The sequence below is a fragment of the Camelus dromedarius genome, chromosome 15, assembly GCF_036321535.1.
Source record: "Camelus dromedarius isolate mCamDro1 chromosome 15, mCamDro1.pat, whole genome shotgun sequence".
In the NCBI taxonomy this organism is placed as follows: domain Eukaryota; kingdom Metazoa; phylum Chordata; class Mammalia; order Artiodactyla; family Camelidae; genus Camelus; species Camelus dromedarius.
Genome location: NC_087450.1, coordinates 38609959 through 38636196, shown reverse-complemented (window position 1 = coordinate 38636196; position 26238 = coordinate 38609959). Strand labels below are relative to the sequence as shown.

Below are 26238 nucleotides of genomic sequence, written 5' to 3'. Positions count from 1 at the left end.
ACTCGGCGGCTCGGGAGGCGGGGACCGGCCTGGAGGCTGCGCCGCCGCCGCCACCGCCACCGCCGCGGGGCCGGCCGACGCGGAGGAGGAGAGAGAGGAGGCGCCGCCAGCCGGGGCTGGAGCCGAGCGCAGCCGCCGCCGCCAGAAGTTTGGGTTGAACCGGAGCTGCCGGGAGGAAACTTTTCTTTTTCCCCCTCCCTCCTGGGAGGAGGAGGAGGAGGGGAAGCCACCGCTGGCGCCAACGCTAGTGGGCTCGGGGTCGGCGCGGCCCGCAGGGGGGGCGGGGGCCTCGCCCCGCGAGGGGAGGCGCACCCCGGGGGCCCCGAGGGGGGCGGCGAGGACCGCGGGCTGCGGGTGCGGCGTCGGCGGCGCGTGTGCCCCGCGCTGGGGAGGACGCCAGCCCCGCTCCCGGCCCGGCTGCGAGGAGGAGGCGGCGGCGGCGCAGGAGGATGTACTTGGTGGCGGGGGGCAGGGGGCTGGCCGGCTGCGGGCACCTCCTGGTCTCGCTGCTGGGGCTGTTGCTGCTGCTGGCGCGCTCCGGCACCCGGGCGCTGGTCTGCCTGCCCTGCGACGAGTCCAAGTGCGAAGAGCCCAGGAGCTGCCCCGGGAGCATCGTGCAGGGCGTCTGCGGCTGCTGCTACATGTGCGCCCGCCAGAGGAACGAGAGCTGCGGCGGCGCGTACGGGCTCCACGGAGCCTGCGACCGGGGGCTGCGCTGTGTCATCCGCCCCCCGCTCAATGGCGACTCCATCACCGAGTACGAAGTGGGCGTCTGCGAAGGTACGACCGCCCGCTGGGGCCCCCTCCCACCTGGCCCGCGCCGCCCCCTCGGCGCTGGCTGCGCCGAACAAAGTTTGGCCGAGACTTTCCCGAGGAGAGAGGGCTCCGCGGGAGGAGGGGCGGCCGCCGCCCCCGGGAGGGAGTCCTGCGTCCTTCGGTTCCCCCTCTCAGCTCTCCCCGACGCCTGGCCAGCCGCGGGCGAGGTTGGATTTCGTGGGTGGGGGCCGGCGAGTGGGGGCTCGCCCCCAGCAGCGCACAGACTCGCACACGTGTGGCCCATCAGGCTGGGGCTGGGTGGGGTGGCCCGGCTGTGCGCCCCGAAGTGGGGGCGCCGCGGACAGGGGGCACTGCGGAGGCTGTCGCGAGCCCCTCGGGGAGTCCAGCCCCTGCCGCCCTCCCCGCACTAGCGCAGTGTGGAACCGAGTGCTGCACCGCGTTTACGAAGTCCATTTTCAGCTGGCGGAGGAGACGTGTCTCCAGCTCACACTCCGTGTGTGACTCTTTTTATTATTTTTTCCTTGCGCTTTTCCTTCACCCCCTTCCTCCTCCTGCGCATATAAATCAATTTCAGCTCCGGAATATGTCAGCCTGAGGGAAGTTACATACGGTGGATACTCATTTATTTGCCTATTGAAAACGGTCAAAGGCTTTCTCTCCTGAACGAAGGGGTGGGGGTGGGGGGCGAGGGGCTTGCACGTGGGAGTGAAAAGTTGTTCGTATTAGTAGCTGCTTTTTAAGATTAGATACCCGCGTGTTTCCAATCGTGTTGCCGGTTCCTCCTTTTCATGTGTTTAATAGCGAGGATTGTTCTGCTGGTTTCTCCACTAAATATGGTGCACCATGGTGTCTGGGAGGGAGAAAGATTAGATTATTGGAGCCTCCCTCGTTGGGAGAACCACTGTTGGTGGGTGTCGGCCTTAAGCCCTGCCTACTGGCCTCGGCGTACCTGGTGTGGTGTGGGGTCTACAGAGAGGCAGTGAATTGTTTTTATTTGGCTAATGGGCAGGACTCAGCACCAGTTAAAAGGGGGGTCCCTGCTGGGGCTGACGTTGGGGCGATGATGCTGTTCCGGGGCATCCTGGTATATGAGCAGAGCGCAGCAGCTGTACTTCTGGAGGAACGGCGAGGCGGAGGGACAGGCGCCCTCTGCCCCGCTCCCTTCCCTATTACTCACAGCTGGCACTACGGAGACCAGGGAGGGGTTTATTCTGAAACATCCTTACGTGAGTCTGTGTTTATTGTGCTGGAATACTGAGAAAGGAGGAAGCTACCTTAAGGATAAACTGGGTCTATTAAAAGGCTTCCATACTGTGATTTTCTTTACACACACGCATATTCATTGATACTTGCAGTTTTTAAAGTTTGGACAGTTCTGGAAAATCAGGGAGGCCTTTCTGGTTTGGAAGCTAGTGGGCAGTAATGAGTGGAGGGAACTCTTGGAGGGAAGTGCACTGTAGCATCCTTAGGACATTGGGTTAGAAGAGTTTGTTTGCCTCAAGTACAAAAGCCTCTCACCTGGTGTCAAGTCCCATTTTATATCCTGTTTTTATTTCTTACAAAAAGAAAAGTAGCCAGGAGATTAACGTCTGATACAGTTTTATGTGTTCGACTTTGGGAATCCTGAATGAGTTGGACCAAAAGATGCATCTCTGAATCCTGCCACTTGTAGTGTCTAATTAGCTTAAGCCAGCCTCCCATAAATCTAAAAAGCACGAGCAACTAAAACAAGGTTAAATGTGGTGGAAACTGCTGTGCTCTGAGGACTTGGCGAAGGTCTAAAGACTCTAACCTTTGTTTTGTTCCTTTGTGATAGATTTCTGGTGAAGGAAATGTGGTGCTCAGGGAACATTCACGGGAATCAAGTGTTTTGGCAACAACATTCTGGTGTCATAGTATAGAGTTATTTTGGCAGTTTGTTGGTGAGCTTCTCATTCCTCTGAAATGATGTGATCCCTCATAGCTTCATTTCTTCTGGAAACACCCCACGCACTTAGTATTAGCTTGAAAATGCTTGGAAGTGTTTATTGCCATGATGGTATCTCATTTAGTTTTCTCTAGCAGCACTTCCCAGTTAGCTGGCCTGTTTTCAGCTACCGAAATTGTGTGCTCAGGGCATTTTTTTTAATTTAATTTTGTTTTAAAAAATTTTAAAAGCAGCAGTTAAATTGCATTCTAAATCTATGAACTCAGTGTTACAGGGACAGTGTTACCTGGAGTGGTATAACAGTTGGATTTAGGTATTTCCATAGGAGGTCTACAATTTCAGGTGTTTTCACTTTACTACAAGATTTATGGAAAACACAGGATAAATGAGTAGCTTTTTTTTCCTTCCTTCTTAAGAATTAGAGGAGTCAGTCATTCCATGGCAGTAATTATCTGGAGGGTTCAGACTTTCTCTTTTGTTTTCCTGTTACTTGGCAAGAGATTTCTAAATGGCCAAACATTCCCCTCAGTTTCCATTTTTATTCAGAAATTCACGCATGATTATCATAACTAACAGGAATGGGCATTGATACATTTTATTCATGTTGAGGTCTCTTTTGCTGCAAATTTTGCACTAAAATGACCCCTACTGGTTGTATCTGTTAATGAAAACTCTTTTTTGAAAGTTCTTATTTAGTTGACTATACTGAGAAAACATACTGCATGGTGTAGAAATGTTATCATGACTAATCTACCTGCTTTCGATGACATAATTTAAATACAAATTACACTGCTCCACTTGCCAACCTGCAGTAATTTTTATTTATATCACTCCACATACTGGCTTTATGGGGGGGAAAATCGTGTTTTTAACTGCAGTTCAGAAAATGAGTTAGATAAATCAGGGGCAGAAATGGACTTCTTCCAAATTGTGGCTCTCTGCCGTAGGTTTTTAAGGCACCATGGCACATAGTAGGCTCTCACTGAATGTGTATTAAATACATGGATGAACAATCTACTCCATAGAAAGAACATTGAAGAAAAAATATTTTCTGAAAGGTTAAATGATGTGAAGAGTTGGATCCTGTGAATTGTCTGACACGTACACTTGGACATCTTTTTAGCATCATTTGGATTGTTACGAAGTAAATCTGATTGAATTCCTTAAAAAATTATTTTTGGTTACATGAGTTTTAAAGTTGAGCTTAGAGCCAGATACCTAAGTTTTTCTGGCCCCTGGGATCAGTGTACAAGCTCCTTTCCCATTTCCACCAATCTGTGGGTTTTCCTGTTGCCCTTTGCAGCTTACTAAGTGGCCCGCGCCTTGGTTAGGCTGTCTGCCTCTAGGTAAATAGCCTAGAAACCAGAGAAATAAGTTTGGATTCTGAACTCCTGAGGGAGAAGACTGGATGGGAGACCTCTCAGTTGGTGAGGACAGAGAGATCTGGAACCTAATGGACACTATTGAATGGCTTTGCTCTGAGAACTTTGTTGCATCAGAGCCAGGTGATCGCGATCACAGATAAGCACCACTCTTTTTTTTCCCTCCTCGGTGATTATTTACTCAGTGGCTTCACGTTTATGGAACTGAACTTTCTGTGTTTTCACCACTGCCATCCAGAAACTCTTTCAAAACACACCCCTTTTATTCTCCCCAGGTATTTTAGTGTTTCCTCCCACCCACTTCTCATGGAGCAGTGAGCAGAACTGAGGATATGTGATGGGTACTTACAGCAAAGAACAGAATGTTGTCTTCTGAAACTGTTGGCATTAGAAGGTTATGGTTTCTGTTCTAATCACTGGAACACAGTCACTGGAGATGATGGCTCCTTGTGGAGGTTCTGAGGTGAGGCCCCGGAGAGCACCTGCAGGAGGCCAGGGGATGCACCAAGCCCTTTGGTTGTGCACCAGCCACAGAGGATCTCTCATCCCTCTGTGACGTAGGACTTCGAGTGCAGAGTCCTTGGGTTTTTAATTTTTACTAATTACGTAGAAGAGGGGGTCAGGAAGGGTTAATACTCCTGTATTGGCATTAGAAAAATGAAAAAACCCAGGGTTCCTTGCTTTTGGAGGAAGGTGTTTCATTTTTCATCTCAAAAGTCTTCAGGCAGAGTGAGCCCTGAGATGCCAGAAACAGAAGCAAGCAGAGGGCTGACCAAATCACATTAACACGGCCTGGGAAGAGGAACCCATGTAAGTAAACAAGGAAATAATTAGTTCTTCCCCAAAGTAAATATTGACAAAACATGGAGAGACTATTCACTGCACATACACAAATGACAGGACTTGGTGACCTTCACTTTGACTGTCGAGCTTACAGAATCCTCAGTCATTGAGGAGTCTAGTCACATACAACACTTGGCAAAGGGCAGATGAATTGCATAGCACCAGGAAGGCAAAAAGAGCGAGTCTAGAGATTTTGCTGCCATTAACACATATTGAACGTGATCAGGAGAATCTACAAGCAGTATGTTGGCAATGCAGTGGTGAACAGACAGGTTAATTTGTGAAGAAAACTATCTGAATAATTCTTAGACTTTGGGCATTAAAACCAGTTGTAGGAGGTGTTATCCATAGGGTGCAGGTTTCTGTGTTCGGTGTGGCTTGATTAAAATGCAATGATCTGGATGAACAAGGGAACAGTTTGGGGATGCGAGGGACAGGAATTATGAAGTTGGGGGGAATAGATAAAAGAGATGACCCTAGAAAGATAGTGGAGTGGGAGGACTAAAGAATGACAAATGGGAGAAGGGAAAAATATTGAATTCATCTTAGAGCAACTATGTCATCCTTTGAAGAATAATCCAGAACACATTCCAGACATTAATTTTGAAATTCCTGAAAAATGTGGGTGTGTTTAACATCATTCAGGCTATGGCACTGACACGAGAAATGGCAGTGCCGTTTTAGTGTGTAAACACCACTGGGTAGGAGACGGTGAGATGAGTGGAAGGTGAAAATATTTGGTGAAGCAGGTACCTGTAACATCACATTCCCTATGGCACGTGCAGGATCAGGATTTTTGGAGACACCCCAGTAAAGCTCAATTAATTATTTGAGGAAGAAACAGTGGACTAGCCAAGCATGCATGAATAACAAACTGAAAGCTTTCATTCTCAGAGGTCGAATTCTCCAAGCTGAATTTTTAAAGCTCTGACTTGTCTCTGCATAGAAATCAGTCACTCATTCATTGATCTTCTGCTCTATACAAGGCCTTCTGCTGGGATGGGGGTGCTGGGAAGCCTCAGACCTGTTTCCTACTCCAAATACTATTTTAATCAAGATGAAGGAGACAGCCAGACCTTAAAAAGTCTACACAACAGTATGAGTTCAAGCCAGGTAGAAGTGATTTCTCAGCTCTGTATATAAGATTAGTTGGTGAGTGAGATATGTGGTTAAAATTTGTCCTAGGAATCACAGGGTCTGTGATGATCTTTACAGGCTCTGGTGGCTGAAAAGGAGAATTCAAATTTCATCTGGATTTAAAAGTGTAAGAACACCCTGTTGGTGGGGGAAGGGATCCTACCCATGCTTAGAGCTTGTGCGATACACATCAGAGTGTTTCCCAACATCTAAGAATGAGGCTGCACTTGTAAACGCTCCACCAGCTGTGGTTCGAAATGGCAGGTTTCCTTTTGGGAGTGATTTTCTTTCTGTTCTAGCCTGTTCCACTAGGCAGATGAGCGGGGGTGGTGAGCTGAAGGTGTCCCTTTATCAGCATCTCCTGATTTCACCCACTCTTTACTACTTGTCCTGGCCAGTTAGCCTGATCAAATCATGGAAAACTGCTGTGTTTAGACAAGACCTCTGGGTCTCATGGACAGAGTGGTTGAATATACTTACATTTAATTATGCCCTCAAGGTAAAGCGCTGGTTAGTGTTCATTTTAGGCCCACATGAAAAAATAAATCAAAAGAGATTCCTATTTCTAATGTAGTTACTAAATGAACATGGTTCAGTTCCTTACCTCCTGCCCCCAACCCCAATTAAGTCTCCATGTGAAGTACTTAAACCTCAGTCCAAGAGTATAGTGGTTAGAAACTTGGTTTCTGGGGTCAAATCTGCACTCTGCTTCTGTACATCTCAGTTTTCTCATCTGTATAGTGGGGTTAATAATAGGGTGGTATAAGGACTCAATGAATACAGCCCTATGAAGCACTTAGAAGAATGACTAGCACACGGTAAACACTTAACGACAACAAAGCTGTTAACCATACAGTAAAACAGCTTGACGTGGGCTCATTCTCTTGTTCTGTTTACTCCTCTTCTACCTGAGTAATCGATCATCAGTAGTTACGGAATTTGGGCTCTTAGAAAGGGAGCAAATTATTATTGAGTTCAGGTCCCCTCCTCCCTCCTCCTACCCCATCACCATAAATGCATTGAGTTAAAAACTGATTTAAAGGCCCCTGAAGCTATTTGCTACCTTTCCTCCTGATGCCCATTTGTTGTGCTTTGTCTACATAATTTTCACAACATTTGTATATTTTGGGTAAAAATAAAGAATTGGAAGGTTTTGCATTAGTCATAAGAATTCTAAGTGTAACCATTTATCTGTGGGCAAATATTTCTTTTGGGGAAGAAGGGGGCACCTAAACTCACTATAATTGCCAGTGTACGTTTTCCTTCTCATCATATTCTGGAAGAAGAATTTGCTCTAAGCCCCTGGAGTGTCCACACCCGTGGTCAGCACAGGATGTGGCCTGCCTTGGGCTGAGGAAACAGCTTGTTTTGCTGCAGCTCACCTCTTCCCCTGTCCCACCTCCTGCCGCTTTTGGTACAAACTAGGCCATTCCTCCACTTCTTTCTAGTCTGACCTGTTTCCCTGCCATCCTTTACCCACAAGTATTTACTGAGCAGCTGCTGTGGGGCTGGTCTTTGTGCTGTTAACTTCTCTAAGCCTCAGTTTCCCTAGCTGTTAATTGTAATGGGTGCCACCTATGTTTGCTGCGAGGATTCAATGAGATAAAACTGTGCTTCTGAAGTTTTAATGTGCACGCAAATCACCTGGGGATCTCATTCAACTTGCAGGGTGTGGTGCAGTAGGTCTGGGTGCGGCTTGAGATTCTGCAATTCTGAAAAACTCCCAGGTGATGCTAATGATGCAGGTCCCAGGACCACACTTGAAGTAATGGCTAGTGCAGGTAAAGCGTGTAGCACGAGTGTGGCGTATGGTCGGACCTGACAGTGTTACCTGCTGTTCTGGTAAGTATTTTTCAACCAAAATAAGTAGGATAGTGGCCCTGCTTTCACAGAAGCCATGGTCTGAAGGCTGGCAGTGAAAACTGGGAAAATCGACGGTTTTCTTGCAGCCATGACGGTTACTTGCAGCTGTGAAGTCCTGACATAGAAAGTGCTGAGCATCTCAGGAGCAACTGAGAGGGGTCCTAACTCCGACCCTGACTCCAGGAAGGATCGGGGGCTTCGGTAACAAGCCAGGCTTAGGGGTCTCTTCGCCTCCCTCCTCCTTCCCACTCTATGCAGGGTGTTGTAGAGAAAGAGAATGGGCCTTGGGGCCAGACAAACCTATGTTTGAATCTCAGCTCTTGTTATTTTTCTCCAACCGTGAACAACCAGCTTGCCTAATTGTTTTGGGCTCCAGTTTCCTCATTTGTGAAAATGGGATATTAGTAGCTTTCTATCAAGGAAGTATTGTAGTGAGGATTGGAGAGACTTACTACATATATGTATATGATTACATGTACGTGTGTGTGTGTGTGTATGATGGTTCTTGTAGTTCCTGGTACCAAATAGATTTTTAAAAGATAATTAATTCTAATCGCCATTCTATTTTTCATCCTTTCTCATTTTTTTGTTAGCTTTCTTTCTGTATAAGCTTTAAAAAAATCTGCTTTGTGGACATACTCACATCTTGACCATACTTCACTAAGTCTCTTTGACAGGAGACTCCAGGAATTCTGGTCTCAGATGTTTGTCAGAGAGAAAAAGACTGGGAAGTACTGAGAACAAGGGGCTGTGAGTCCAGGGTCTCTGGAACAAAAAATCCCTTCCCTGGTTTGACCCAGTATGACATATTCTTAGTCCTTTCAGTGTTTCAGGAGAATGTGGATATCCGCTTGATTTTGTGGTTTGAATCCTTACTTCCAGAGAGCTATTTCAAGTTAATATTTTTTAAAAGGTGATATATCTTAATATGGATGGCATATGGTTTCCTGAAAGTGCATTACGTTTCCTTTTGTCGTGAGGCGTTGTCTGTGGGTTTCCAGACATGGCTGGAGACATCAGAGACCCTGGGAGCTTCACCAAGGCAAGCTGGGGATCCAGGAGGAAGCAGCAGCAGCCTGCCGGCTCAGAGACGGGGTGGGCTTGGCAGCGAGCAGGAGATGGGGTGCGGCCCAGAGTACATCTGCCTTGCTTTTCTTGATCCGATGTGTTCCGTCCGTCTTTCACGTGGGCTAATACTGCAGCTTTACTGTGGATTTGTATTGTAGTTTCTCTGTCTTTGTGCTGCGGTGGAAGACTAGAAAAGAATGCCTTGAATTAAAACACCTGACCCTCTTATCTCTTTGGTTCCTAGTGTAGGTGTGGTCCCACTTCAGGAAGACCTTTCCTTCATACCTAGTAACTTTTCTTTCATACCTAGTAACATCATTTTCATCCAGTAAATATGGGCTGAGGACTCATGAGGCATATGCTTTATATTGTCTGTTACGGAACAAGGAGAAAGAACATAATGATGATACTTGGAATTAGTAGTTTGCAACTCTTTTTATTTTCTTCTTGACAGCCAAACCTTATCATCACACAGTCGAAACTGAGTTTTGTTTTTTTTAAATAGAAACTCTTTTTAGTAACTGTCACTGTAGTGCTTCTATCTTTCATCAAGAGTCCTAGTGTTCAAACTTGTAAACTTACAAGCAAGATGAGATGAACTTCCAAATTCCAGGGTTTCGTAGCAGTGTATATTTGTCAAATCCAAAAAGAACACCCTCATTATAAAATATCCTGGGAACATATGTCTTACGAACATTTCAGAAAGAAAATTGGGTGTTCATTATATTTTAAGGTGTTGTCATTTTACATTTCAAGTTCCTGAGAGGAGAATCTGTAGAGTCTGCTCTTTGGGAATTCTAGTGAAGCCATCAGCAGCCAGCCCCTGTGGCTCTGGCAAGGTTGAAAGAAAGGTATAGGCTGTAACTGGAGACTACGCGCCTGTCTTATTTAGCATTTCAAAACAAAAACCATAAACAAACATCTCAGACTCAAAACAGAAAGGAATTTCTGGCAGGGCACAATGAAACCTGAGCCTGCAAAATCCTGGTCTAGGAGAGGTAACTTATTTAGCATCTCATCCAAAGGCCACAAGCAAAATGGTTCACAGCTGTGATAAAACAAAAGGTATCTTCATATTGAAGGCTGGTGATACCTCTTTTTTTTTTTTTTTTATTTTTAAGACTCCAAAAGACCTGCCACAATAAGGCAAACTACCTTGAGAAAGTGTGGCCTGAACAGGACTTTTAATATTAAGAATTAGTTGGACTAAAGGGGAGATGGGTATAGCTCAGTGGTAGAATGCATGCTTAGCATGTGTAAGGTCCTGGGTTCAATCCCCAGTACCTCCATTAAAATAAACTAGTAATTAATAATTTAAAAAAAAGAATCAGTTGGGCCACTTCAGGCCTGTAAGGTGTGAGGAACTGTGTGTACAGGATGTGTTCACTCAGTCCCTCAGCACGTATGTTTATAATTCTGCAGAGGCAGAACGTCCCATCATCTCGTCAGATGCAGATCTTGAAAACTGTTCCTCACTTTTCAGAGTTGGGCTCTTTGCCTTTTTAAAGGTATGGGCATTTACTTTCTAAGGCAGGAAAAAGGAATAGATTTTAGACACTTATCTCTGAAAGCCAAAGTCAAAGAATTTTTAAATAGTTTGAGAAAGATCAGGTTTGCTGTGTTCAGAACCACTGAGCTCTTAGGTGTCAAGCAGGTTTTAGGAAAATTTATTACCACCGTCACTGATGTTAAAATGAAAGGCCAAATAAATTTCCATGTTTTAATCAAAAGACTGAATGGATTTCTATAAATCCTCGCTTGTTGCAGGATGGATTTAAGGCTGCTCAGAAACGTAAACTTTACAAAATTCTTGCAGATGAGAATAGTATGATTAAGGAGAAACAAGAGCCATGGTTTCCGGATGTTCCTTCATCCCTTAATAGCTCAGTAACTGAAATAAAACCACCTCAACTTCCCTTGACTTGATTTTTGCCTTAATTTGTCAGAAGAGAATTAAGTAATTAAACCTACCTGAAGGCAGGGGTACTGAACCAGCTGATATCATAAGGCCCTTCTGCTCAGAAGATCAGTGTTTTTATGACCTAAAAGTGTGGGGCAAGAGTCAAATATTACCTCGTGTTTGCAAAGCCAGGGAAGGAAGAAGTGGTACCGTCTGCATGACTCTCCCAGGTGCCCATGGATGCGAGGGCTTGCAGGAAGAGATCGCGAGTTCTCCCATAGTTATGTTTATTGTGAGGTGTTGGAGGCAGCAAAATACAGTTTTCGGGAAGTTAGTGGCATCTTTTAAACGCCAGCAACCTTTAAGCTGTATTAACTGTGGCCTGGTCTGGATTCAGGGGAGAATTTATGCCTCTCTTTTATGTCTCTGCTGGCCTGCTGCCTTCACTCTTTCTCTATTTTCTCATTTACTTAATTAGTTATTATGACTGTGAGGTAGGTAGGTGACAGATCCTGCAAAGGGAGAGGCTTGAGCAAGGACAGGCCAAAACTTGCCCAAATTCACATGCTCATTTCTGCCCCTGACACTAGGAGAGAGTTGAGTGATTGCTGTTCTTCCTAATACTGCAGGCAGCAGCCAAATTCTCAGCATTCTTTTACCTTTGCTGCTGTTTTCACTTGCCAGGGAGTTTCCTTAAGGAGCAGACTGAATTTAAAGGCACATAACATAACATCCATGAAAGGAGGGGCCCTGGCCACACTGGCACTTGGGTGCCTCGCTAGGGACCTGCTGCACGCTGTGACAGTCCCTCTGCTCCGTGTGTCCCTGAGCCCCCAGACCACGAAGCTCTCTGCCTGGATTTGAGACAGATCTTCACTGAATGTGCTTCAAGTCCAGGCCAACTGTGAAGCTTGGGAGTTGTCTCTTAAGGTCTAGAAACGTCACCCTCCCTTTTCATGATGTCCCCTGACAGGGCGTGGCACAGAATTAAATGGTATGGACCTATGGCCCTGAAACTTGATGTAATACGTCTGATTCCAAAGTATGTGGCGTTTCGCCCCGCTTGCAGTGTACACCAGCAGTCAGCCTGCTGTGCCTTGGGATATTACATTTTGGCCAAGATCAGCCTTCCAGAATGAGGTGCTAGTTAATTCCAGTCGGGCATTTATTTGTTAATAAATCTGCTGAATGCTAAGTATTTCGTTTGGGAGTGTGTGACAGGAGAGAAGTCAGCAGCTAATCGTTATGTAGATCCCTTCCATAATTCTCACTTTTTTTTCTTGGTTTTGATTCTCACTTCCAGTTCAGTTACCTAAGCCACCAATCCCTAGCAATATGAACTTACTTAATTTTCAGTTTTCTATCCTATTTTGGTTTTTGCTTCCCAAGATTTTTTTTTTTCTCCAATCTGGAAAACTTCTTTAAGTCTGTTAGTAACTGGGTAGACATTTTATATTGTTAAATGGAAAACACTTGTAGTGGAGTGCTATGACTTGCTCTGTCTTTCCTTCTTCTTTTCTTTTTTTAAGGATAATATCAAAAGTTAAATCCTCTTCCGGATCTTATCCTCTCTCTGGCAGGGTAGATTTCTGGATAGCTAATAGTGGTGGTGTCTGAAATAGCCATTGGGGCAGGGCAGGGGGGTGGTGTTCATTTACTAGCCGGAGCTTTTGCCTAAAGAGGTTCTGCTTTGCTCTTTGCTGTATCAATAGGTCTTTACTTGGTTTTCTTCCTGCTTGGTTGGTGCTTATTAGCTTAAGAACTTTTAAAACTGCAGGTGCAGTAAGGAAAGGATGAATGCCTGGGGCGGTGGAGATGGGGGGGGCACTTCTCTCTTGGAAGCAGCCAAAGGGTTCAGTGTGCATTTGCTGCCATGAGTCTTTTCAAAGGTCCATTTGGTTCCTCTCATGTCCACGTCTTTGCGCTGTGGTTGGGCTCTCCTTCCCTGATGAATCCCTGCCACGACCCCGTGTGGCTGGACCTCACATGCCCTGAAAGCCATTGGAAAGGCATGCGTACCAGCATCTTCCCATTTGCCACCACATCCTCCACAGCCTGGTTGCATGCAGCTCTCCGGCTGTTGGTAACTCAACTATTAAGAGAAGTTGGTGCCAAGCATCACATCCTCGGTGTGGACCCCTTCCAATAATGGTGTCTGCACTAATAGGCTGGCAGAAGAGTTCTGTAGAAATGTTTGGAGGGGGAGCAGTGTTTGCCAGCACATAAAACTCGTTTGACACTGTGAAATACGATAATATGGATCAGAAAGTGATAAAACTTCAGGAAACAAAGTTCTTTTCAAGGTTGTGATAGACTTGCCGGCTTAAAAAGATGTGCCCAGGATTTTCAAATATATCTGTAGCATCAGCACCTGGCCCCTGGCCCAGTTACAGGTGTGACTTTGAGAGACAGGAAGCTGTGATAATGCCTTCTTTCAAGATGTAGGTAACTTTGGGCCTTTGGATGTAGAGGGAGTGTGTGCACGTATTTGTGTGTGTGTTCAGTTGCTGAGGGCACAACACAAGGAATACTTGGCATTGTGTTACAGATGTGCTGAGAACAACTTGCATGCTTGAAGCAAATTAAGTATACTATCTACTCTGTAGATCAGCAAACTGAAAATGACTTCTTAATAAAGATGGTGCATTGTTTTATTACATTTGGAAAAAGCAATTTTAATTAAAGTGCTTTGGCTTTTAAACTACCTGGTTAACTGGGATATCTGTATATGGACAAATAGAGCTCAGGAAAATTACTGATTTCATTACCTGGTGATAGAGACAAAAATTTTACTATCCTTAAGGCCATGTGGGGTGATTTACAGTAGATTATCACTAAACCTGGTGTTTGGCCTTACATGGGAATTTTAGATGTGATAGCAGAATAGCAAAGCAGGAATTTAGGGTGAGAAATGGAACACTTCTGTAGGGGAAAAAAAGCAAAATAAAAGAGGCCAGAAGTGTTTTTTGTTGGAAGGAAATGAAATCATTTTTGAAGACTATGTTGGGAAACGATGAGCCCCCAACAACCAAGTTTATTGACTGTCAGTCTATTCAGGAAACCGTATTCGATGCTTTGGAAAGGGAATGGAGAAGGACTCTCTGCCAATAGAGTTCTGGAAAACTTGAGGGAGATAAAGTATTGACATGCTTTAATAACATAAAACGTGTCCAAAAGAAATATATAATTACAGCTGCATTTGGCACTGAAAATAGTCCATGTATTATATTTTTTAAACTGTGCGAATATGTGAGCATGTGCCCTTGCGTCAGAAATGCTGGTGATACTATTTCTTGAGAGAATGGAAAAGTAGAAGATATTAGGAGCTACAAAAGGGGAAAGTGAAGGATGACTCCCAGGAAAGATGGACAGTGAGGTTTTTTGTTTGTTTGTTCAGAAGGGATATATTTCATGTATGTAATGATCCCAACTTTACTTTTTTAAAAGATAGTCTTAGTATAATAAGCGTTTAACTTCCCATAGAGTTTTAGTAATTTGCATGTTATTAGTAAAAGCCCACAGGTAAAGGAAAATTTGACTCCTAAATTTCATACCTGCCTATAGTTTATTTCAACTTTATCTTGGACAAAGCCCCTTTGAAAACTCAGAAAATTAGGAGGTATGTTCGACACACACCTCCTAATATCTGCTGCCACTAAAGGTGTAGGGGCAAAGCCAGTCACTGGAAAATGGGTGTGGTGTTGGCTTTCAGATTCCCGAAGTTATCCGAACAACCTTCAAAATGTGTTCCCATCCTCCGACGCTACCATTTTAGGCTGCTTCCTTTGTGAAGCCTTCCTGCCTGCCCAGAAAAAAGTAATGCCACCCCCTCGGCCCCCACCACCCCCCTCAGGGCCCTTAAATAGCACCTTCTCCCTCCCTCGTTAGAGCACTTTTCACTCTGCGTTAAGAGTTCACATTTCTGTCTCCGGGCCTCATTGTGATCCACTTGAGTGCCAGGATTGTGTGTTATTCTAGCGCTTGGCACACAGGAAGAACTCAATGAGCATTTGTTGACTAAATCTGGACTCAAGGTCATCCAAGATATTATATAAAAACTTTTCCATCCAAACAGTTTGGTCTGCATTGTGGAAACTGAAACAAACGACACTTACCTGTAAAGAGAATCCCAGGGAGAAGTCATATTGTTGGCAGAAGGCAGCTCAGAACTGTCCGGGTCCTCTCCTTCCCCTCCTCTCCCTCCTAATTTTTCTTAGAATCTATTATTTTAAAATTTTGCTACAGTGGGTTAGTTTCAGCTGTGTTTATTTTTGCTAATATTTAAAGGTAATTTTTATCCATGGGGACTTTTCTTCTTGCCAGTTTGTCATAAAGGTGTCGTCTTTCATTTGCCAAGCCTTCATCGGCTTGTAAGAATTTCCTCGTGGGTGGCTGCTTATAACTTTCTCCTTAGCACCAGGGGCAGTTGGGATGCTGTGGTGATCAGTTGCTTGTAAACAGCTGACAAACAATTGTGAATTACTTTATAGACACACTTCATGTGACCATATGAATAATGATGATGATAAAACAGATTTCTGGATTCTCAGTGAATCTAGGATTGGGTCTTAAACATGAATGTTGACTAATGAGGAGGGAGTTTAACAAACATGTATTGTACGCGCAGTCTGTGAGCCTGTGCCAGTGAATGACGCAGCCCGTTTACTGCTCCAGGTGATCTGCACATGTCCGCAGGAATTTAACTGTACAGCGTCTTTGGGGAAGGAAATCCTAAGCCAACAACATGAGGGTGGAAGTGTGTGACTGTGAATAATAAAAATGCCTCACAATGGCTTGCACAGGAAGTCCGTAGGAATGCAATATAAGGAATTTTAAAAAGCAAAATCCCATTTGGATTTACTCCAAATCCTGTGACTTCAGGGACTGAGGAATTCTTGATGACTAATGGCTGGAGTCCCAACTTGTTACTGAGCAGTGTGTAGTTGTTTTTCCTTCAGCGCTAGTCATGAACTTGTTTGTTTGTTTACTTTTCTAAAGGTCTTAAAGTGGTTGGCAAACTGAGGCAGTATGACACGACACACTTAAGGATACAACAGCCAGTTGCAACCTTTGGGTGACACATTTGGCACTAAGCTTTTGCTTTTCAACTGGGAAAGAAGAGAGATTTGGCCAAGATAAAGTAGACCGGGTCCTAAACAGCAGATACAGAATTACCCTGAGTATAAGCTTGGGGACCCAAACCCTTTTATCACTTTAGGGAATGTGCTCAGAGAGCCCTGTTCTCTTGGGGTAGGTTGAATTTTGATGTCTCTGCTACAGTGTGGCCTGTTTAACTTTCCTGCCTTTTAAGAATCTCATCTCGCAACCTGATGGTAATTGTTCATCATGTGGGTGTCATGAATTGGTGGCTTTGCGGTAATAAACTTTGGAGCCTTTTATTCATCAGCACTGGTGGCTATACATGTTTTGGGAAGGGGGAGAAGGGCGAGCTGGAACTGATTGCTAAGTTAGAACGCTTAGTTGGCAATGAAAAGGGAAGTTTCTAAACGAGGTAATTCTTTGAGGGTCCACTTGATTTTCCTCTAACTCTTTAATAATAATCTTTTTAACTTTCATGTGGCTTCATTACTGTTGAAAGCTTAAAAGTCAGCTCCCAGACCCTGGGGGCAAGTATGTTCTCCTTGGAGTGTTGTGTTCTCTTCGACTTTATCAGCAGAGGGAGTGTTTGACTTAACAGGACTGCTCTAGTTAGAGATGTGTGCATCTCAAAACCTGTGCTTCCTCAGTTAATTTGAGGTGGTAGGTGAAGGACCTAGAGCTGTCCTTGCTGCTGGAATAGCACATTTACCCTCGGTCTTAAATAAAATAGATGAATGGAGGCAGAGGACTGGGAAACACACTTGAAGGAGGGTAGTGCTCCTCAGGTCATAAGCCAAGGTAAACAGTCCTTGTAAATGAAAAATAGACTTCCTGGAAGGCAAGAACCAGAGAAGAGGGTGTGAACTGCGACCAGCAAGTGCTGTGTCCAGCTGTACGGGCAGCCACACTGCCCTGAGTCCTGAAAAGAGCCTCACAGAGCTATTGTGGGGGAAGTCAGTTTCTTGAACTAAACTCTGACCAGCTGTTTGGCCTACAGCTGGATTCTGAGACAGCCCTTGGGGAGAAAAGGTCACTTTTGTGCTAGAGAAAGCAAGCAGATGGGCTCTTAGGGGTAGAGACAAAGTTGCCGGTGACCTAGAGAAGCCTTGCAGGGGAGCCAGTGGATCGGCAGCATGCAGTGGGCAGGTGTCCCGGAGTCTGCAAGTGTGATTTAGAGTTAATGGAAACAGACTCTGTCTGTCTGTCTTTTGTTACAGTATAAAACTATGTCATTGCAGTGGACATCTATGCACACATTGCAGATTATGTGTGCATGTACTTATAGGCACATGCATATATGCAACATGCATATCTGTTAAAAAAAATTCCTCATGGGGTCAGCATTCTTGTCCTGATAATCCATCTCTTTATGTCCATTCTTCTGTGATGATGGCATTTTCTTCTAATTTGAGCTGTTAGGTTCTGTTAATTCCAACAGGAAAAAAAATTGTAGCCATCATTAATTAATTCATATAAATAAATACATGTAGATTGACTTCTAAGAGGCTCACATAAAGCTGTAGGCACCTCGCTCCTGAGTCTTCCTTTCTGCAGTTAATAAGGTCCTGATTAGGTGTATAGTAGCTAATGTCTGGCCTTTGCTGTGTGTCAAGATCAGACCATCAAAAGGACTGATACAGAAATTCCCTAGAACTTTTCACATTCAAAGATTCTTGGATCTTAGTTACATGTGGGGAAAGGCCTTGCCTTGTAAAGAGACCCAAATCTCTTTAATGGTCACTCAGAGATGTTGCCTAAATTCCGTCTCTGTAGTTTTATTTCCTGAACATCTTACTTCCCGTAACTAAGCTATGTGTCCTGGGGCCACATATTAGATCCTCTGTCTTCTTCTTTAAGAAAACTATTATAAAGGCAACATAACTTTACTAGACAGTTTGTGAAACAGAGAAGGGAAATAGTGACCCGACCCCCAAATGCTCTTGTTCCAAACGCAAGAACTAGTTGTGTGCTTTTATATATACACCCTATCTATCCTCTTTATACATGTTTTTTAAATCACGCCTTGTATCTCACTTCTTTCCACTTAGAAGATACCAACACATGCATCTTCTACATGGTTACGTAGTCTCAGTCATACAGTGTCAGCTCATTAATCCAGATATACTGACTGCAGCTCTCTACTTCATTTCCTTTCCCTCTTTTCTCCAGAACTGTACAAAAGGCAAGAAGGGGTTCAAAAAAAAAGTCATTCAAGGTGAGTTTAAGAGAAAATCCTATGTAGACTTACTTTGTTTTCATGAGTGCCTAGGCTCTCCAAGCAGATGACCACGACTGCCTCCTGTCCCCCTGCTAAGGGTGTGACCGCCTGCTGCCTGAGCCTCTGGTCCTTTGTGTCTAGGGCTTGTGGCCTGAGGCCCTTCGTTGTACTGTCTTAGATCCTTGCTGTCACCAGGACTGTGCTGACTCTGGGCACTGAAGCTCTGGAACGTTTAGTAATGATGCATAGGCTTTGTGCAAATAGCCAGCCCACTTAGTAGAGACATTTTAATTCTGTTGCTGTTTTAGTAGTGCATTATTGGATTGCAAATGTTTATTTAGTATGAAAAATGGATATAATTAACTGTGTGCTAAATAGGGACTAGATATTTACTCGGAGATAAATTTGCAACCTTTATGCTTTGCATGCGCATGACATATGCTCTTGTTACCGATTATTTTAGCTAAGGATTTAGAACAGTTTCCCACTTCCACCGTTTTATAAATGAAAACCAGAGGCCTAGGAGTTATCCAGCAAGACACATGTATAACATTTCAAAAAAACTTGAATCATTTTTGGGATGAAGTTTGTTGAAATTTTTCAGGAAAACACACTTTTTTTCTTGTATTATTGACTAATGAAATTAATAAATAGTTTTTACAACTCATACTGGTTTCATATTCGAAAGGTGTAGATAACATCTGTTGTAATATTTCAGATTCATTTCTGTAACTTTTTAATTTAAAAATGTACATTCTCACTCAGTTGTGCATAGTACACAGAATCAAATCACCAGACTTCAGATATATTTTGTATAAATTTTAAATCACATTGTCTGAATTATACATTTTTGAAAATGTATAATTCATGTGTGATATATACCAGTCAAACACTGGACATTTAATCTCACTGTTAGTTGGAGAGAGTACCTGTTCAGTCTTCTTTAAGCCACAGAATATAGCAAAGTAATGCATGTCCACAACTAGGATTGTCAGATACTTTTTGGGTAAGCATATTGAGTTTAAATGAAAGAGTACACTTTGTACTGAAAAAGTAATTTGAAGGAGAAATCATGAAATTTAATAGTTTACCCATGGATATTTGTGTAATTTTAATTATATCATGGGTAATGTTAACTGAAGTCAAGTGTGTAAAATTTTTTTAAAAATTAAAGCACAAAGTTTGATAGATATGTACGTTCAACAATAACAAACAAATACTTGACACCCACTACCACCACCAAAATATGTATGCTGAAATCGTGTCTCCCGGGTGAATCTAAAAAGATACAGAAAAGCTGACCACTTAGGTAAAAGGTTTGGGACAGAGGAGGGGGCCTGTAGCTCCTGTTGTAGCCAGTGTATAAAACTTTATTTCAAGGTGGGAATCAGTAGATTGTCTCCAGTACTAATCAGTTAATCATTAATCAGTTGATCTTCGTTATCAACCAAAACTACTTGTGTTTTCTTTTCAGCAGCTTCCTAGCAATGTGATTGCAAATGTTTAAATCAGTGGATAATGAAATTGACTTGTTTGTGTTCCTCGTCACGTGGTGGAGAGTAAGCCTCTGTGCTCAGAGGAGCAGTTCCAGCAGTGGGCGAGTGCTAGCTCGGTGTCGCTGGGCTGCGTTTCCTTTCTCACAGAGCCCTGGAGCTTGGCCACCTTGAATGAGTCGGAGGAGGAAAGGTTTGGGTTTGAGAGCTCTGGGTTTATTTCTTGCTGTTGAGATGGGAGACTGTGGGAGAAGTCATAAATAGGGTTTGAGGGAGGTCGTAGACCCAGAGGTTCTCGCTGAGGTAAATGCTGGATGGATTTGCTTATGGATGAATCTGTTTATAGCTGTTTCACACTTTTACCTCTAATTGTTGGTGCTTCCAAGGGGCAAAGCTCAGTGTCTGGTTCTTACTGGGTTGGTATCTCGAAAGTCTTCCCCAGTGCACCAATCAATCATGGTCACTCTGTTCCCTTTCTTTCTGCATTTGTAGTGAAATAACTAACTTGCTGATCTGCCATGAGAGTTGATTTTTTTTTTTTTTAATAACACCAAGCATCTTGGGAAAAGACAGGTAAATACTAGAAGCGAATAGCATTTGGGACAGGAGTTGTGGGATGTGGGGTTAGTGTATATATCACCATCTCCAGTGCACCCAGAGAGAGCAAGGGCAGCAGCCCCCGAGCCCCTCCTGAGTCCTTTGTCCCTTTGTGACTTGGTCATTCATTTCCCCTGTGCAGATTCTGAATTCTTCCTTGTAGCCACCCATGGGAGTTCAGGAAGGCTCACATCCAGCTGCTGCCCCGGGTCAACTCGCAGCCTTGCACACAGGTGCTGTCTGTTGTCAGGAACTTGGGGACACTGCCCAGCCAGCCCAACCACCGTCCTCCTCCTCCTCCTCCTGGGGCAACTTGCCTGCCTTTGCTGGTGGCACTGGCCCAGCTCCCAGCGCTGGCCCTGCCTCCTTGGCCCTGTTGCTTGCTCGCCAGACCGCGAATCTCTCTAGACTTGGGGCATTTTACCTGTCTGAAGGGCGAGCATGCAGTGCTTCTGTTTGCCTGGGAGCTCTAGGGATGCGATCCTAGAAACTGCCCAGAGGAAATAACTTCCTCAGGAGGAATTTAGATAAGTTCCTTAAGGAGAAACCACATTTTACTAATGAGAGGCAATATTATTTACTCGAGGGAGTTCTGGCTCTGAAGTCAGTTTGTAGTCCTGCCTAGCGACTTGCCTGGTATGTTGCGCTGGCCAAACTGCTTGATCTCTGTGCACAGTTTCCATCTGTAAAATAGGGTTGTTATGAGGAATAGCTAAGTTGACTCATTCATGTAAAGCACTTGAAGAGTGGCGAATACATAGTAAGCACGTATTAAGTGTCAGTGTATCATTAGCATCAGACACTGGTTTATACATAGTAGGTGCTCATTAAATATTCTGTTGAGTAAGTATAACATTCAGAAGGTGGAAAAATGATTTCCTCGTCTCTTACCATAAAATAATAGTAATATTTGCTTTGCAACGAAGCATTGTAGGCATGGAGGCATTTACCCCTCCTGGTTGGGGGCAGGGTAGTAGAATGTTCCAAATTCATTATCAATAACAGTATGCCATCAGACCTAACATACTCAGTATGTCAGAAGTTTGATTAATGTTTACTGGCTCCCAAGGTAGTTTTGAAAGGGCAAAACAGCTTAATCAGGTGATTTATTTCCAGTAAGCATTGTTATTGGAACATTTCAAACTCCAGCATATTTGATGGCTGTATTAAAACAGGGCTTTGCCCTTTCTTGATGGGTTCACTCTGCATTCCGACTCATGTTTGCTTTTGAGGTGGAGGTAGGTAGCGAGGTGCTCTTTAATTGAACAGGTTGTTGTGCTTTGTAGCCCACTCAGCACCTAGCATGGGGCCGTGCAAGTGGCAGTTGCTCAGTAAATAATGTTTTCAGTTAATAAGTAAATCATGGGACATTTTTCTCCACATTACATCACACTGATGCCTGGAAGGTGCTTTTGAGGAGGTTTAGTTTATGGCTCTCCCCCTAGGCCGTTGCCACCTAATGTGGTGGTTTCTGTCTTGCTGTTGGGGTGCTGAATGTGAGTGCTGCTCTCAGAGCTGCTGCTCATCTGCTGTAAGAGGAACGAACGTCCTGGTGAGACGGTGGGGGGAGGGGCATCGCCACTCATCTTTGACGAGGTGTCTGGATCGTGCTCAGGATGAAGATCACAGCTCTCCCAGCAAGAGGTGAGTCATTGTTTTTTAAGTTGAGACGTTGGTTTTAAAAGTTTATGCTGATTTTCTTTACTGTGGTGAGGACTGAAGAACATACATGCTTGTGCTCTCTTGACAGGGACAGTGATCCCAAGGACAAGTTTTTGACCCAGGACCTGGAGATTACAATTTGGAAACAATGGTTAAAACAAAACAAAAAAATCCACAAAGGTGACAAGGACATGGACCTGAAGTCCTTTGTCGGTGGTTTGTAAGTGCTTCTTTTCGTTCTAAATGTATTTATTGATTCAAACAACGATTTATTTAACAGGATTGCACCAATCCTTTTTCTTTATGGAGATGTTGGAAGTGCTTTAAACAAACACACACATAGCCATTCAAGCCAGACTGATTGCCCTGCCTTTTTAAACGCCATTTCTATTGTCTGTTGTCATTTTTAATAATGTCCTCCCCTCTTTTTTAAGGTCTCAGTGTATTCCAGAGTTTTTTTTTTTTTTTAACTGTTAAATCTTCCCCTGGTACCCAACTTGAAAAACAATAATAAACGTACTTCAAAGCAAACGTCTGCAGTATGGTTCTTGTGTGGCAAGATTATTTCACAGGTGGATCATCTGGATTCACCATTTTATAAAAAGAAGAGAGGAGTATATGATTGTTTTCCCTCTTTCTCTGTCTCTCTCACCCACGTTGAAGCGGCCCGTTTACAATCAGGCCTTCTTCCCAAAAGGAAGTGCTGGCCTCGGGCGCCTTTCTGCTTCTGCTGTGGTTCCACGCCCTGGTCTGCTCTCGTCAGCCCCAGGGGTGCAGGGAGAGCCGCACGTGGCGGTGACGTGCACGTTTTACTGAACAGAACTCTGAACATTTCTTATGAAAGGTGGTGTGTACGTGGGGGGAAAAAGTCCAAATTCTAGTTAGTTCCAGATGATTCACTGCACAGAATGCGTATTCTCTCACTAGTGTTTGGGTCTTAGTAAATAAAGGGAGCATTCTGTGTGGAATCCTGGCTTAACAAGAGGGAGATGATAATTGAGCAGGGATTCTGGTTTTTTTCCAGTGAAAGCAATTTCTTAGAACGAGATGACTTTACATCAGGATACCTTTTCGCGAGATCGCTTTTATCATCTTATCCACAGACTTGGTCTTTGCTGTCAGACTTTACTCACAGGGATTTATTAAGAGCAATGGTTGGTTTCAAAAAGGGGAAAGATAGACATTTAGTTGAAGTCCAATTGTTGGGTTTTGATCACTTGGGGGTGTTTTCTCTGCAGAGGGTGTTAGAGAGGCAGAACCTGGCTGACAAATGCTATTTATGACTTTATAACAAGTTCTTTTTATGACTTTGTCTATCGCATGATGGTTTTCCCCTCTCCCAGTTTCCCTAGCACCGTATCTTTTTTCCTTCCCTCCCAAATTCTGTGCCCATCAATCAGGTACCCAATGAGCCAGCTGACTCCTATCCTGAGGAGGCTGAATGCCTCCCCTGCTCCCCCGTCCTCCAGGAGAGGATGTTGCCTTGACCATCTTGAGAGGGAGTAGGAGGTCCTGAGCCCAGACCGAAGTCAGCCTAATCATCTCTTCACACAGTGATTGCTTTGGGCTCCCGACTCCTCATTTCTCTACAGTTTCTGGTTCCAGTGGAGCTGAACTTCTGTGTTGGAGGGACTCAGCACGGGGCGCTGTGCCATGATTCTCCCGGGGCCCCCCCTTGGGTCAGGGTGGGCCTGAGTCTTCAAGTCCCAGCATGCTGTGGCCCTTAGATCCAGAGGGTGACCTCGGTGGGTTGTACCTCTGGGAGCCTGATCTCCCTGCGGCTGTGCAAGCAGGGAGAGCTGGGAGGCCCTTAAGGGGCCAGGGCTTGAGGGTTTGAGCCCAGACTCCACAGAGTTAAAGCCCAAAGTACACAGAAATCACAAGAAAGACACCAAGAGAATCTGAGAGACACTGAGTTGGAGGCAAAGGAATCCATACTGCAAGAGGAGGCTTTGGCTTTGGGAGGTTAGGGAAGTTTGGTTGTCTTCTGAGTGAGAAGTGGCATTCTGTCTGTTAGCCAAAACTACATCAGACCTTAGAAATGTCTGCGGTCAGAGCACTGTTGCTGTACCAGAAGTCAGAGGATTATGGAGTTGGAGTTAAGGAGTTAGAAGAGCGTCTCTAGGCCAGCCTTGTCATTTTACAGCTTTAGGAATCCAGGCCCGTCACAGTTCGTTATGTCCCCTTATGCTTTTTAACAGTTTCTGCTGCACCTGCAGCGACGGCTTCTTCCTTCCAAACCCAGAGAGGAAGGCAAGAGGCCTCCTCTTGCTCACTCTGGAGGGAGCTCTTGGGACCCCTGTGCCCCACCTCTCCGTGACCTTGGTCTCAGAGTAGTGGGCACAGCGGGCTGAATCGTTCTCTGCTGAACTTTTCCCTCCCTGCCCGCCTCCCTGCCCCACCCCTACCCCCCATGCAGGAATCCGGAGCCCTCCAGTGGTGGGTGTGAAGCCACTGGAATGTGGCATTCTGACCCCTGGCAGTCGAGTGTCCTGGATGGACCTGGCCTGGGAAACAGGAAGGACTCAGGGGCGGAGGGAAGAGTGCCCCTTGGCCTTGGGGTGGGACGGAGGGAAAGGAAGTGCTGGGCCGTGTCTCTACAATGCAGGAGGCTGGGCGGCGGGGCGCTGGGCTGGCAGGTTTCCAGGCGCACAGATGCTGTGGCCCCGGGGTGCGCTGCCAGAGCACGTGGGCTGAGGAGGAAAGGGTTGAGGGGAGAAGGGAGGAGCAGACTGGAATGCAGAGGAAACGTTTGTTGGAGGTGATGAAAGAGAGGGTGGTGGGTGGAGAGGAGGGATGGCCAGCCACTGTGCAGACTGGACACACTCTTACTTTAGAAACCAAATGTGTTAGAAGGTGAGAAAGCCTCTCCTAAAGAAGCTTCCCCCCCATTTTGAGACCCCAGAGCTTTTTAAGAGGCACATCCTTCACAAGACGGAGGGAGTAAAGGGGCTGACTGCCCCTTCAGGTGTGAGCTGATGGGCACTTAGCTGTCCCTTGCTGTTTCCTGTCAGTGATGGACCCCACCTTGGCATGTGCTCCAGTCAGTTACCTCTCACAGAGATACTCAGAAAACCGAGAGGCTGAGCCCCAGGGTGATGCTGTCCACACCAGCTCCTTGCCCCGCCAGGACAAGGACACCTCTCATCCTCTGCTTTCTCCCAGTTAAAGGGCTTTGCGGGTGCAGAGCCAGGGCTCGGCGTGCTCTTGTTCAGACCTTGTGAAACCATGAGCATCGCACTGTTGTCAAACGACACGTGAGGTCTGCCAGGATGGCAAACCAACTTTTGGTGGGGGATGTTTACAGTTAAATTCCATTCTCCTGGGACAGGAATAGAAACCATAGGCAGCAAGGTACTTCTGAAACACCTGTGTAAAAGGAGAGATCTTCTAACTGCCGTCATACCTGAAGAGATTGGGTTTCCTTTGCAGCTGGAATCTCTCATTGCCAAGTCCGTTCCCTCTTCCCGTACCCGGGGTTGTCTCAGGTGATAATTACCGTGCTGCGGTTGCGCCACATCCTGCTGGAGTGAGGGCGCTCCTCTCCTTTTCTCCTTTCTCGTGCGACATTGTACAGAGCCCAAGGAGTGGTGGCCCTGGTGCTCAGGGAAATGTCTTGGTTTTCAGACTCATTCACTGGCCCTGCAAACCAGAGTATATGGCACTCTTCCTCCACCTAATTGATACCAAAAGCCCCCAGGTGAGGGGATGCTGCAGGCAGTGCGGCAGGGAAGCAGGCCCGGTCTTACTACTCAAAGTGTACATCTTAGGACCGCCCTGAGAACCTAGCGATCTGTATACTTGGATGTTTAAAACAACAGAATTATTAAAGAACGTGTTAAGTGCTTATATGCAAGTTTTAAGCTGCATATCTCTGTATAATCTAATCCTTTGAAAATTGGTGATCCTTGTTTGTTGAATAGGATATGCATTTGAGCAGAGCATTCTTTGGGAATGGTCTACATTTGGTATTTCCTTTTATATCCTAAAAGCCATTAGTTCTTGAAACATATTTTGAACCTAATAAAATAGACAATAATTTTTAACCTTTCAGGTAGGAGTTAAGGTAGATGTGTATTTCCACAAATTGGGACTTTTATCATTTGAACAATTTTCCGATGACTTCTTTTACACTCTAAGGACTAGCTGTGAATAGAATAACATTGCAGAGTCGCAATCTTGCAAAATCCACTTACCTAACTGCATGTGGGAATATATACTGCTATAGCATCTGGAGAAGGGACTGGGTGGTTCGTGTGGGTTTTATATAT

General features: G+C 45.0%; 1 protein-coding gene across 3 annotated transcripts in view; it reads left to right on the top strand.

The window, feature by feature from the left end:
• Positions 1 to 349: 349 nt before the first annotated feature.
• Positions 350 to 26238, top strand: part of CRIM1 (cysteine rich transmembrane BMP regulator 1) — a 186615-nt gene continuing 160726 nt past the window's right edge. For 2 of the 3 annotated variants that reach the window (XM_031466837.2, XM_031466836.2), the window contains exon 1: positions 372 to 780. In XM_031466837.2, the coding sequence (XP_031322697.2) occupies positions 450 to 780 (331 nt within the window). In that variant the 5' untranslated portion in view covers positions 372 to 449. Of the gene's footprint in view, positions 781 to 26238 lie in introns of all 3 variants that reach the window. The other variant, XM_010999649.3, reaches the window with a different exon arrangement.